Raw genomic sequence first — 13,232 nt, 5'->3', positions numbered from 1 at the left:
TGCCTCTGCCGCATGCCACGTCCGATCATGCGGTCCAACATTGAGCACGCGCATTAGACAGCGAGAGATGCCACCTTGGGAAAAGGCTTTTCTTCGCTGGCCAAATCGGACAGCGGATATTGCTGTGGCTCCTCGCACATGATTGCGCAGCTGAACAAAAGAGGGGCAGCTGCGCAGGTGGGGCACCAATGTACCGAATCGAGACGCTGGGGATCAAAAGTACATACAGGAATTGGATCAGCCCATGTGTGGAGGATGCATGACGAGAAGTAGCCTCCGGAGGTTTGCTGACGGCCGAGGGTCCACAGGGGACTTGGCTTACGGTATCCAGTGGTGGCCCCCACAAGCCACCATGTGACGTAGCCACAGGCCAGCAGCCAGCAAAGGATGTTTATCGACCAAACTACTATTACTTTTGAACCGTCGAGTCGACGTGCGGAAAATGGAAGGCGGTCAATTAGGGCGTGGTTGGCGAACGAACGACTGCCGTCTCCCGCTGCGGCTACTGGGGTGGAATGCTTGGGGCCGCGGGGAACCTGGCGCTTGGCACGCTGCGCTCAGGCTCAGGCGTTCTGCCCCAGCGCATGCACCTGGACTGCACTTGAGGAATCCTGGACGCCGAACAGACGGAATGCCGCTTGGACGAGGTCGGGCCCGGCTTGACTCGTCGACGAGCAGACGGCCCAGACGTGAGGCGGCGGGAGTGGCTGCAAGATTAGAACAAGAATAGAGTTAGAGTCGAAAGTCAAGCCCAACCGGCTCGAGTCTTGATTATTCTGGCTGCCGACGGGAGTTGGAGTTGCACGAAGGGAGTCGAGTGGTGCGCCCGACAGCACGTGAAGGCACGTCAATATCCCAGGACAAGACCTCATCGAGCTCGCTTGCCACCGGTCACAACGTACGCGTCCTTTGCAGGTCAGCATGTCATGTCAAGCAGAGGCTCTGGTGTTCGGGAGCGGAGCGGTTGCCCTGATCTGCCGCGTCGGGAGGCGTCCGTGGCCCGAGTCGGGGATGGGGTCGGGGTCGGGGTTGTCGACAAGGACTCGTCGAGTAGCTTATTGGGTCCTCACGCCAACAAGTTACATCAGCAGTGGACTGGGCATGGATCTCCCGTCACAACACCCACCCACCCAAGCACGTCTTTTGCACGCACGCCCTCAGTACAGCCAGAATACATGCCATCATCCCGGCTGACGCAACCGGCCGCCGGTTTTGCGACTATTCCCTGTGGCGCGTCCAGGTAGCGATCTTCCAATGCCCAGCCCTTACACTCGTTACTCTCCCGTCCTAGATATGCATACACAGCATACAATCCAAGTGCCTCTTTCCTGGGTCCAGCAGCCACAGCTAACTCGCTGCCACTCGCATAAGCTCGTAATCGCCCGCAGTTATGGCGGCATCCGTCAGACAGTCCACATGGCTCGCCAAGGGAGCAAGCCTCCACCGACATGTCTCACTCGAGGCCGAGAGGCTGCCCCTCCTGCCGCTACGCAAAAAGGCGGTAGGTAGGGGAGGCCAGAAAACTTGGGCCGCCGCTAAATATACCCTCTTCCTGTGCCTGGCTGCCGCTATTTTATTCACTGTTGGATGCTGCTATTGCTTGAGCCTCGGCCCTCTCTTGACCTCCTTCTATCAAAAAATGGCAGCTCTAGTAGGCCAGGCATGGCTCTTTGTCCTGTCGCTGTTCGTGGCTAGCACCAGCGCTGCAACCTGGAGCCCCATCTTGCCTCCGTCTTTTCCATTGGCTGTCAAGAACCCGTACCTTTCAGGTGAGTCTCTTGGTTTGCCGCATGTGAGGACCACACCGCACCTCATCATGCCAATGCCCGCCCACATCAGCAGCTAGCTACTAGCTACGGGTGTGGCTCTCAGCCGCACCTTGTCTGCGCGTCAACACGAGCTAACGTTGCTTCAGCGTGGCTTCCTGGCAACCAAGCTGCCAATCTGCCCTCTGCCCAGCCCGAGTTTTGGTACGCAAATGCCCTCAACTGGTCCGTCATTGCCCGTGTGGATGGGACTACCTACAACCTGTTTGGTGTTCCGTCCCCCGAGGACGACACCCAGTCGGCCACGGTCGTCAATGGATCATTCACTTCGACACGGTCGACGTTTGACTTGACCGCGGGCGATGCCAGCATCTCGCTGGAGTTCTTCTCGCCAGTTTCTCCCAACAATCTGCGCCGCCAGTCGCTGCCCTTTTCTTTCCTCACCGTCACGGCGAGCGGCAGGAATGGGGCGACCCCGTCAGTCCAGGTCTACTCTGACATTGACGACACGTGGACGGGCCAGTCGGCGTCCTCGACATTCAACCAAACCACGACCGACGACACGCACGTCTGGCAGGTGAGATCCAACAACCAGGTCACCTACTCCGAAGTGGACCAGATGGCCGGGTGGGGAGAGGCCGTATACGCGGCCCGAGCCGACTCGTTCCAGTCTGGCCCAGCGTCGACAGTTCGCAGCCAGTTTGTCAGCAGCGGTGCCCTGACCAACGCAACCAGCGATTGGTCGAGCGGCAGCGTCGTCGGTCTTGCTTTTGATCTCGGGACCGTCAGCTCGTCCGCTAGCGCCGTCTACGCCATTGGGTACGTTCGGGAGGACGCCATCAACTACCGCGGCACCCCCTATACGGGCTACTACCGCGCCGCCAACCCCAACACTGTTGGCGCCGCCTCGCACTTTCTCGACATCCACGACGACGCCGTCTCTGAGGCCGACTCGTTTGATGCCAAGATCCGGACCGTGGGCGACTCGTCTGGCGGCTCCAACTATACGGCCATTCTCGAGCTGTCTGTGCGCCAAATCTTTGGCGGCATCGACGTTACCATTGATGGCAGCACGCTGGACACGAGTGCGCCGTACGCCTTCATCAAGGAGATTTCCAGCAACGGCAACTTGAACACGATCGACATCATCTTCCCGAGCTTCCCCTTTCTGTACGAGTTTGCTCCCAACCTGATCAAGCTGCTGCTCAACCCCGTGCTTGCATATCTCGAGACTGGTGAGTTTTCCAACATCTACTTCGCGTTTGGTCTATCTAACGTTTGCCAGGGGCGTACCCCAACCCGTACATGATCCACGACCTGGGCACGCACTACCCCAACGCCACAGGCCACGATGACGGGCTCGACGAAGCCATGCCCATCGAGGAGTCGGGCAACCTGCTCATCTTGGCGCTCGCCTACCAAACAGCCACGGGCGACACTTCATGGGCATCGACGCACGCGACGCTGTTCAAGAAGTACGCCGACTACCTCGTCGACAACGGGCTGTACCCGACCAACCAGCTCAGTACAAACGACGGGCTCGGCGCCTTCACCAACATGACGAACCTAGGCGTCAAAGCCGCCGTCGGACTGACGGCCTACGGGAAGCTGACATCTCAGGCCAACTACACGTCTGTCGGGCAAAGCTTCGCGCAGGCCATCTGGGGCGGCAACGAGACGAGCAGCGACGGGCTGGGCAGCGAAGTGTCGTCGGGCACGGGGCAGTCCTACTTCACAACAACCTACAGCGACAGCAGCTGGTTCCTCGTCTTCAACGTGTACCCGGACGTGCTCTTCGACCTGGCCACCTTCCCCAACGCCACGTACACGGCGACGTCGGCCTTCTACCCCAGCGTGCGCGGCGCCGCCGGCGTCGCCATCGACGGCGCCGTCAACTGGGGCAAGACCGACTGGCAGATTTGGACCGCCGCGACCGTCGACGCCGATGCGCAGGCGCTGTTTGTCAATGATCTTTACGCCCTGATTGCTAATGGCAAGAACACTGCGCCGTTTGGCGACCGCTATTGGACGGCGGGCGACAGCGTGGGCGAGACGGCTGAGAGCTTTCGCGCGCGGCCGACGCTGGGCGCGCATTTTGCTGTGGCGGTGTTGAAGTTGGGCGTTGATGTGTGGGAGTGGGCTGTATAGCGCTGCCTACCGTCGTTGATGTCGTTTTTCTTTGAGCGTTTTATGACCCCTTTTTGTTGTTTTTGATGTTGGTGCGTTGGGTCGTCTTGTGACTACTGAAGCGTGTTGCATTGGCGCAGTGCGTTTACCAGAGAAGGAGAAGAGAAAGAAGAGAGGTCCCCGTTCTCACGATTTCCTTTTTCCCCTTTCCCCCTTGTTCACCCTAACTTACCCTACCCTCGTTCCATCCTGGTAATGTCTTGTATACACCGTACCGTACCGTCCCTTACCCTCACGACCCCCTCTCTCCCTACCCCTTTCTCTCTCCCACCAAATCCCCGGCCTCTGAAATGGACGGACGGAAAGAGAATGGACGGATTTGAGTATCGTATGTAGACACAGATAGACGAGACAGTGTAGTCTGTCTACGCAGATACTCAACTCTCTATATTGTAAATACAAATGATCAGCCAGGCAGATGCTCGTCGTGTAGAATGAACTTTTTAAAGCACGGTGGCACGCGCAGTCGTCGCCTTTCAGAGATATTTCGTCGGACTTCGCAGTCTCCCTTTCTTCTGTTGCGTTTCTCGCTGCTGGTTTTTCCGCCTGGGAGCTTGAATGCTTCCCGTGCTCACTCACTCAGTCGTTTGGCGCGTTGGTTTGATGGATGTGTCGTTTCCAAGCCCTGGATCTACACATGTTGCTTCCTGCTCAGAGAGAGCCTATTTTTTACAGTGGAGAGCATCTCCCCCGTCCATGTATCCTCCCCACCATCCGCCCCTAACCCACACACACACACACACATACATTTCCCTCAAAAACCCCCACTAATATCCGCCAAAATGCCCTTGACCTTCTGCGCTGCCACGCGCTCGAACCGATCCACGCCCATGACAAACGTGCCGCGCCCGCCCGTCAGGCTGCGCAGGTGCTTCAAGTACCCGACCATCTCGCGCAGCGGTACGCGGGCCGTGATCTGCCGCTGGCGGTCGCCGCTCATGCGCGCGGCTTCGTTGGCCGCGTTGCGCGCGCTGGCCGACGACGAGCCGAACGGGTCTGGCGGCGCATAGATGCGCGCCGGGTCGATGAGCGGCAGGTCGAGGGCTTCGACGTCGTCGGCGGCGAGAGCGGCGGTGTCAGGGGTGGACGGAGAAGAAGCAGAAGAAGTGTCGGCGGCGTCGGCGGCGTCGAGTGAGAGGACGTGGCCACCGCGGGCGGCGCTGATGTCGTGGACGACGACGCCGAGGTCGGATTCGTTGACGGCGATGGTGACGTGCATAACGGGCTCCATGAGGGCCGTGTCGGCTTTGGTGGCGGCGTCCTTGAGCGCGGCGACGACGGCGAGGCGCGCGGCGCCTGAAAGCGCGGCCGGCGTTGTATCGCTTGTGAGCTGCGTCGAGGGGTCCAGCGTGAGCGTCACGGCGGTCGAGTGCATGGGGAAGCGGTGCTGGGGTCCGCGGGCGAGGGCCGCCGCTGTCCCCGTCTGCAGTGCGTGAATGATGGTTTGAAAGGGGAGCGTTTCAGGGAGGGCGGGTGCGTCGTCGACGGATTCGCCGTCGCTGTATAGCGTTGGGTGGTGGATTGTTAACGCGTTGGAGCTGTCCAGGGGAATCGACGTTGTGTGCTCGGAAGATGGCGTGGCGGTGGATGGATTGAAGGGACTGACGCTCGCCGTGCAGCCGGCGCGGGCTCGTCTGCCCCCTATCTCACGGTCGAATAGTTGAGTGCAAGGAGAAGAGTCGCTGACGATGGCTTCGCGGTAGCCGATCATGATTCGACCAGTCGACGCCTTGGCCTTGAGGTCGTTGATGAGACGGTCCCTGGCAATCTCCAAGTGGAGCTCGCCCATGCCTGCAAGCTGAGTCTGCCCACTCTCTGCGTCAAGACTGACGTTGAGACTGGGATCTTCGCGGAGAAGAAGACTCAGGTGTTCGGCAACAGTCTTCTCCTCTGACAGACTGTTGGGCTCGACGCTTACAAAGAAGACCGGAGGCGGCACCGCGATGGGACGTAATTGCAGGCTGTTGAAAGGTTCTGGTGGGCCATATTTGGGATTAGCTCCCGTGTTGTAGGCTATGAGTGTATCTCCAGTCCGAGCGAGTTTGAGCCCAGGAATAACACCGATTTGGCCCGCAGGAATCTCTTCCACATCTACAGCATCATTGGCGTACATCTTGAGCAAGCGCTGCGCTCGCTCGGATACCCCTAGATTGGTGTTGAAAAGTACAGTGTTGCGTGTCAGAGTGCCACTGTAGACACGAACGTAGACGAGAATGCCACGCTTGCTGTCATTGACGACCTTGAAAGCGAGAGCACAAGCTCCAAGTTTCGACACAGCCGTACCAGTTGCCTTGGCCGCTACTTTCTTCTTCTTTTTGACGTCTGCTTCTGGGGTGACGGCTTCGAGAGCCATCTTGCCACTAATAAGCTCACTGAGCGTGCCTTTCAGGGTACCCATTTTGATGCTTGCATCCGGCCGTTCCTCTGGAGAAGGCAATAGGTCGACGACCGCATCCAACAAGGGCTGAACACCAATGTTGCGAAAGCTTGCACCAGCGTAGACGGGTACGAGCTTTTGCGGATGTTTCAGGGTGCATCTTCGCAGTGACTCGGTGATATCCACCGCTGGGATGGCCAAGTGATCCTCATCGCAACTGAAAAAGGTCTCGATCATGTCGTCATCGTGCTCGCTGAGGAGTTCGACCAGGGCCTCTCTTGCAGTCTTGATTTCTTGGGCAAACTTGGGGTGGGAGGTTTCGAGCTCCTCCAAGCTGTGGACCTTGATCGTCCTGCCATCGCCGCCTTCTTCCCACATCATACCTCTCAAGTGTACAGCATCACCGACGCCAACGAACTTGGCTGTTCCATCTTCCCACCAGGGGATATGGCAAATGGCAGGCCAAGAATGCAATCGCGTCCCAATCTCTTTGATTGTGCGCTCAAACGCAGCTCCATCGCGGTCCAGCTTGTTGACGTAGATGATTCTGGGAATATGATACTGGTTTGCTTGTTTCCAGACTTTTTCGGTCTGTGCTTCAACACCGGCGACGCCATCTAAAATACAAACAGCGCCATCCAGGATGCGAAGAGATCGTAAAACCTCAAAGGTGAAGTCGGCGTGACCGGGGGTGTCGATTAAGTTGATGTTGTGAGATGTGGCGGACCTCGGAAGAGAGATGGTTCCATTATTGGCGGAGTCCTGTTTCTGGTTCGCCAACAGTGGTGGCCAATGGAAAGAAATGGCGGCCGATTGGATGGTAATTCCTCGAGCTCTTTCTGCGGGCAGGAAATCCGTGACCGTGGAGCCCTCATCAACCTCTTGAATCAACCAGTCAGAGAACTGTAAGTTTAAGAAGATGTTGACAATTGAAAAAAAGATAGGAGAAGCGATGACAAGGAAAGGGTTTACCTCCGATTCGCCGGGTAAATCCACTATAGTAGAGCATACGCTCTGTGGTGGTGGTTTTGCCCTAAAAGAGTCAGAATTATACACGAGAATGGGTTCAGCTGTTTTACAGCATCAATGTGGGCTATTATGCCAATATTCCTCGTTTTTGCGAGAGGCGTGGCGCTTGGTTGGGATGAATAGCGACGCGCTGAAGCGCTGAACATGCGCAAGCCGACGCCATTTTGCAGCTGTCCATGTGCTCGCCACGAGAGCTGCCGCAACATGCCCAAGGTCAGTCGAACCGCGATGGTTGTCTAGAAGATGTAGGCTGGAGACGAAGGCGAGTGATTGGAATGGCGGGTGGCGCCAAGACAGTGGGTATCAAAAGATTGACTCGCGAGGTCTACAGTGGTGAGAAATGCTCCCAAGATGCAGCTGTGGCAGAGCAAGACAGTTTCCTCAGATACTGAAATGTTTCGTCGTCGTAGATGAATACTGCCTGTGGCCAGCCGTAACGACAGAAGTTGTCATGTCTTTTGACACCCACATTGGGCAGGGATGACGGCGTTGCAGGGATTTCGGCATTGGCCACAGCTGACCTGAGAGCTCCAACCTCCGCCCGCAATCGAATCGACCATCCGTCCGGCCTGCGCCGTCTCTCCCCCACACAACCACATCCATCCTCACAATGGATTACTCTTCTGCTTCAGCCGAAGACAATTCTCCCTGGGTCTCATCCCCCCGCGGCCAGCGCCCTCTTCTCGGCGAACATGGCGACATTCCCTCCGAGCCCCTCCCGCCGCAATCGCCTTACGAGGACCCATCGCAAGCAGTGACCGAACGACCATTTGCGGACGAGCCCAGCCAAGGACATCCCGAAGGTCTCGAACCCGACAATGAGACTCAGCCAGTTTCTGAGAATCAGCAAGAGCAGTGGGGGGAACATGGCCAACCTCAGGACCACCACGCCCACCCCGTAGATCAACAACCGCCAGCAACGCCGGACCAATCCCAGCCCCAGCGTCAGGAGCCTCAACGCTACCACGGTCAGAGGGGCTCGCGCCAGCAGAATATCCCGCAGTACAAGCTTCAGGCCAAGGTCACCGGGCTGGAGCGCACCGGCCGAAAAGACCCTATTCTGCGCTTTGATGTATACGTAAGACAGAAGCGCCTGATTGTAGATGCGGATGCATAATGACACCAATGGCAGACCAATCTCCCTCGCTTCCGCACTACCCAGTACCGCGACGTCCGACGCCTGCACTCCGAATTCGTAAAATACCAGGAGCATCTCATTTCCGCCAACCCAGAGGCATTCGTGCCCGCCGTTCCTCCGGCCGTCACTTCCGCTGGTGTTGGGACCGATGAGGATGAGTCGCGAGTCAAGGCTTCGATACAAAAGTGGTTGAACATAGTCTGTGGCAATGAGGTGCTGATCCGGGATGATGAGACGATACTCTTCGTCGAGAGCGACTTTGGCTACAGTCCTGTCGTCAGGCGCAAGCAGCCGGCAACCGGTGTGAGGAGAAAGTACATTAAGCAATTCGCGCCGCCCCCGGATGACACTCCTGAGCTTGCGGAAGCCAGGCCCATAGTCAAGCTGTTTTACTTGCAGACCATGGATGCCGGTCAAAAGATTGACAAGGTGGTAAAGAGCCGACGAGGTAAATGGCTCGACTGTGAATCCCGAAGACAGGTCTAACAGTGAACAGGGCTCGGACTTTCAGAAGCAGATCTCGGAGTCAAGCTTGCACAGATGCATGTTCAAGAAACCCATGGTGGTCTGTCCAACGCGTACCGCCGCATGGGCAAAGTGATTCAAGCCGTTGGCGATTACCACGCTGCCCAAGGCACTGCTGAAGCCACGACGCTCGGGGACCCCATCAAGTACCACAGCGATGACGCCTTCATCGTCAAAGAGACCCTCACCAACCGCCACATTCTCCTTCGCGAGCTGCTCCAAGCGCAGCAAACGACGCGCAGCAAGCTCGCCGCCGCTGACCGGCTCAAGGCCTCCTCCTCAGTCCGCCGCGACAAAGTCGACGAGGCCATCACGGCGCTGGAGGAAGCCCGCAACCACGAAGAATACCTCGACAACAAGTGCCGGCGCGTAACGACGCACCTGGTGCAAGAGCGGCGCAAGTGGTTCGCGCGCACAGCAACCGACTTCCGCGCCGCTATCCGCGACTACGTGATCCGACAGATCGAAGCCGAGCGGCGCACGCTGGCAACGCTCGAACAAGTGCGCCCAGACATCCGCGCCATCGACGCGTCGGGCGGCCTGTCGCGTCTGGGCCGCGAGGCGCATCCCACGGTGCGCCGCTCGTCGCTGGCATCGTCGCAGGGCCCCAAGGGCGACGCCTGGAGCGGCGTGCCCCGCCGCCCGGACAGCGTCAGTCGCAGCATCAGCGGCGGCTTCGTCAACACGTCCGTCCCCGAAGACGAGTCGGACGAGGAGGTCCTGCACAGCTTGCGCAAGCGCGCGGGCTCGGGCAAGGGCATGGCCGGGTTGACCGAGGAGGATGACGACCGCGTCGATGCGCGGAATGCGGCGAGTCGGTTGGCGCAGACGACGTTTTAGTGGAAGGCCGGCGATGCGCTTTGGAAACGTGGGTGAGGGTCTGTCTGGCGTTGGTTCAGCGTGAAGAAGAGCGTCGAGGTTGTCGTTGTCGTTATTGTGCTCTAGAGAAAGCATCCATAATGGCATTGGCTAGTCTAGTCTTCTCTACACCACCTATCCCACCCACACACCACCGTGCAATCCACCAATCCACCAATCCACCAATCCACCCTCCATATATCACCCCGTCAGGAGGGCCTGCTTGACTGCTTACCAGCATCAGTCCTCCCTGTCTCTTTTCTTCCCTTTCCTTTCCTTCCCTTCCCTGCTCTCTTCTCTTCTCTTTTCTTCCCCCTCTTATCCCGTAGCCCATGAGGTAGCCCATTGTTTCTCCTCTATCTCTATGTACGATCGAAAGCACTCTCCACAACCAACCCTAAGCGCGTGCGATTCTATAAAAGCAACTAAATAATCAATCACTAAATCGACATTACCATTCTCCTCCTCAGCCACACATATGTAGCAGACAAGCAAGCAAGCAAGCAAGCAAATGCGCGTGGTAGCAGGGCCAACCAACGCCAGACTACGTCGTGGCCCGTGCATGCATGCTGGTGGAAAGAAACGGCGGCTCCGCAGACACACCAGCTAGCTGCGTGGGTTGTCGTCGAACCGGTCGAACATTGTCGTTTGGTCTTGTCGTTCGTTGGTTGACTGCCTGCCCTGCCCTACCAACATGCGTGGACTGTACCGAGCGAGGTGCTCGCGCACGTACGTACTTACCGGCGGTCTATCTACACTGACGTACATGTTGGCATGTATGTTGGTGGCAAGGAAGGCCTGCTTGCCTGCCTGCGTCACGTCGAGCTTCCACACCACCGTTGATGATGCTAGGTACGGTAAGATGGGTATCAGACTGGCTTAACCCTACTTCATCAGCCATCTCTTCTCTCACCCCTCATCCCTCATCCACCGCATTCAAACCCCAACAAAACCAACAGCAAAAAGCAACGAGACCAAAGCCTAGTCGTTCATGATTATATTAGGATGTAATCTGTCTTTCGCGTCTTATTTAAACCCCCCTAGTGCCCTCCGCCCACCTTCGTCGACGTCGTCTTCTTCGTCAGGGGGATTTACTCTGTCATTTGGATATTGTGATTCGTTGATTCGCCATTATTCCCGGCCTGCGGGGCAATGAGCCGACCCTTTTTTTGCAAAATCTCCCTCTTCCCTCCGTTCCACCAGTCCACAGTTTTTTCCCCTTTTGACAAGAGAGAAAAAAATGTTTGTCCCAGGTGTCGCCAAAAGGAAAAGCGAAAGGTAAAAAAAAGCCGACTGCTCATGCCGTTCCATGCCGCGCCTCACCGAAAACTCCCTTCCGCCGTTCCGTCGCCTTCCAAGAGAAAAGAAAAAGAAGTTGTGGAATCAAAAAGACAGTGACATCGTAACTTTTCCCATTCCGTCAAAGACCTCATCATGATGGATACAAAAAGGGAAAGCGAATGGGAGCGGTGAAGCACGCCGGGTCATGACGCATTCATTGATGGTGCTACTGGAGTCGTTCAAGCAGCGGTGGGGGCGGGGACGCTGCCGGAGCCCTCGGCGGTGGAAGGACCGTCCTCAGAGGTACCCTCAGCAGCCGAGTCGGGAGCCTGGTCCTCCTTGCCGGGGCTGTCGATGGCAACCTTGACGGCGATTTCGCGACCTTCGATTTCCTTGCCGTTCATTTCAGAGCAAGCCTTTTGCTGAAGCTCCTCCGTAGCGAGCGTGACGAAACCAAAGCCGCGGCCCTTGCGAGGCTCGCCGCGGGCCTGGAGCTTCTTGACCATGAAGCGGGGGATGGGGCGGAGGGCGATCTTGGCCGATTGCGGCTCGTAGTCCTGGAAGATCTCGAGGAGCTGGTGGATGTTAGTTGGTCCGTTGAAAACTTATCAGAGTACTCACCTTCTCCTCCTTGAGGTCGTAGGGGAGGTTGGCGACCATGACCTTGGTCTTGGAGGCGACGCCATCCTCAGGGGGACCGCGTTGCTTGCGCTCCCTCTGGACGACGGGCTTGGCGGGCTTGGTCGTGCCGTCGGTTCCCTTTTCAGCCGTGAGTGCTTCGTTCGTAGTCTCGGTCAAGGGGAGGACTTGGCCCGGTACATTTGTGGGGGCACTGTCGGCGGGTTCAGCCGCAGCCGGGTCTTGGGCATCACCTTCCTTGCGGGTCTGCGGCGCGGGTCAGCAACAAGCTCGCGGGTGGAGAATTAACAACTTACACGTCCACCACGGCTGGCACGGCCGCCACGGCCACGTCCACGGCCGCGGCCACGAGTGGAGGAGCGGCGACGGTTGCCGGTGCCGTTGGTACCCTCACCACCACTGCCGGAGCCCTCGCCGTGAGCCTCGGGCTTGCGGGCAAGCTGGATCGAGACCTTGCGGTCGAGGATGGCCTTGCCGTTGAGCTCGGTAATGGCGCGCTCGGCCTCGGAGGGAGTGGAGAGGTCGACAAAGGCGTAGCCAACGGGGCGGGTGGTGCGCGGGTTCACGGGGATCGAGGTGGACTCGCTGCGTCGTCGCGTTAGCAGGCGGTCAAAGGTCCAAGCTCCTGGACTGGCGGGGTGCTAAGGTAAGGTAGGTAGGTGCCACGTACACCAAGTAGTCCTTGAAGAAGTCCTTCAACTCTCCCTCGGTGGTCGCGTACGCGAGGTTCCCAATGTAGAGTCGCCGACCCTCAGCGGCGCTGGCGATGACGGCCTCGTTTTCCGAGGCGTTGATGGGCTTGTCGCCGCCGGCGCCGACGCTGGCGCCGTCGGCAGTGCCGGTGGGCTCGTTAAGGGCGGTGTTGGCCATCTGGGCGGTGACGCTATCGACAGGAGCAGACATTTTTCTTTCGCGGGAGGATCGAAGTCTTGTGCTGACACGAGCTGGATTCGTGAGGCGCGTGTGGTTGAGAACTCGGGGTGTCCTGGTCGAGTCTGGTGTCGGAAGGAGCTAGCTGGGTGGTGGAGAACCGCCTGGAGTGGTGGGAAATTGACGAGGGAGGTTGGGTGGGAAGCTAAGTGCCCGGGGGAAGATTGGCGATGGATCTGGGTCGTGGAGTTGACAGGTCTGGCTTGTTTGGTGTTTGACGAGGAGCGAAAGGGGAGGTTGTGCAAGCGTTGCTATGTAGAATTTGTACTGTCGCCCGCCGCAGGTGCGCCCGGGCGTGGCGCTAGGCTGCTTCGGGGAGCTGGCCCTTGTCATCCCTGCGGCCGCTGCTCTCCTCACTCACCCACCACCACGACTGCCACCTTGCATCGAGAGGGAGAGACGCGCGCCCATGGTCGACGCTGCTTCGTGCCCGTCGCCGGCTGCTTTTCGTCGTTGAATGTCGTCTCTGCGTGGTCGGTGGTTCCTGGCGCCGTCGCCTGGA

At 58.3% G+C, this 13,232-nt stretch overlaps 4 protein-coding genes across 4 annotated transcripts; 2 read left to right on the top strand and 2 right to left on the bottom strand.

The window, feature by feature from the left end:
• Positions 1-1,639: 1,639 nt before the first annotated feature.
• J3D65DRAFT_561493 (glutaminase) lies at positions 1,640-3,914 on the top strand (the record flags this gene model as incomplete). Its single annotated transcript, XM_066797521.1, has 3 exons — positions 1,640-1,769; positions 1,916-3,001; positions 3,052-3,914. 3 exons carry the CDS (start codon positions 1,640-1,642, stop codon positions 3,912-3,914), a joined length of 2,079 nt encoding a protein of 692 aa, XP_066650512.1.
• Positions 3,915-4,682: 768 nt separating this feature from the next.
• Positions 4,683-7,820, bottom strand: J3D65DRAFT_640713 (P-loop containing nucleoside triphosphate hydrolase protein). Its single transcript, XM_066801825.1, has 3 exons — positions 7,410-7,820; positions 7,303-7,363; positions 4,683-7,211 (listed from the first exon to the last, which is right to left on the bottom strand). The coding sequence occupies exons 1-3, from the start codon at positions 7,563-7,565 to the stop codon at positions 4,708-4,710; spliced, it is 2,721 nt and encodes a 906-aa protein (XP_066650511.1). The 5' UTR covers positions 7,566-7,820; the 3' UTR covers positions 4,683-4,707.
• A 149-nt stretch (positions 7,821-7,969) lies between these two features.
• J3D65DRAFT_648383 (retromer complex subunit Vps17) lies at positions 7,970-9,862 on the top strand (the record flags this gene model as incomplete). The annotated part of the gene is made up of 3 exons (XM_066802386.1): positions 7,970-8,458; positions 8,492-8,945; positions 8,994-9,862. 3 exons carry the CDS (start codon positions 7,970-7,972, stop codon positions 9,860-9,862), a joined length of 1,812 nt encoding a protein of 603 aa, XP_066650510.1.
• Positions 9,863-11,339: 1,477 nt separating this feature from the next.
• J3D65DRAFT_151578 (uncharacterized protein) lies at positions 11,340-12,945 on the bottom strand. The gene is made up of 4 exons (XM_066794089.1): positions 12,471-12,945; positions 12,097-12,385; positions 11,783-12,046; positions 11,340-11,736 (listed from the first exon to the last, which is right to left on the bottom strand). The coding sequence occupies exons 1-4, from the start codon at positions 12,701-12,703 to the stop codon at positions 11,401-11,403; spliced, it is 1,122 nt and encodes a 373-aa protein (XP_066650509.1). The 5' UTR covers positions 12,704-12,945; the 3' UTR covers positions 11,340-11,400.
• Between the last annotated feature and the right edge of the window lie 287 nt (positions 12,946-13,232).

This window comes from Phyllosticta citribraziliensis (genome assembly GCF_038025025.1).
Source record: "Phyllosticta citribraziliensis strain CPC 17464 chromosome Unknown J3D65scaffold_14, whole genome shotgun sequence".
Lineage (NCBI taxonomy): Eukaryota > Fungi > Ascomycota > Dothideomycetes > Botryosphaeriales > Phyllostictaceae > Phyllosticta > Phyllosticta citribraziliensis.
This window is presented reverse-complemented; position numbering and strand designations above follow the sequence as displayed.

What these genes read in the sequence shown, in the direction of transcription:
- J3D65DRAFT_151578 (XM_066794089.1), bottom strand. Translation starts at nt 12,703, where the DNA reads ATGTCTGCTCCTGTCGATAGCGTCACCGCCCAGATGGCCAACACCGCC. An exon ending in TTCTTCAAGGACTACTTGGT is followed by an intron (nt 12,386 to 12,470) that starts GTACGTGGCACC and finishes GCGACGACGCAG; the next exon opens with CGAGTCCACCTCGATCCCCG. An exon ending in GTGCCAGCCGTGGTGGACGT is followed by an intron (nt 12,047 to 12,096) that starts GTAAGTTGTTAA and finishes CCCGCGCCGCAG; the next exon opens with ACCCGCAAGGAAGGTGATGC.
- J3D65DRAFT_640713 (XM_066801825.1), bottom strand. Translation starts at nt 7,565, where the DNA reads ATGTTGCGGCAGCTCTCGTGGCGAGCACATGGACAGCTGCAAAATGGC. An exon ending in TAATAGCCCACATTGATGCT is followed by an intron (nt 7,364 to 7,409) that starts GTAAAACAGCTG and finishes TGACTCTTTTAG; the next exon opens with GGCAAAACCACCACCACAGA. An exon ending in ATTTACCCGGCGAATCGGAG is followed by an intron (nt 7,212 to 7,302) that starts GTAAACCCTTTC and finishes GGTTGATTCAAG; the next exon opens with AGGTTGATGAGGGCTCCACG.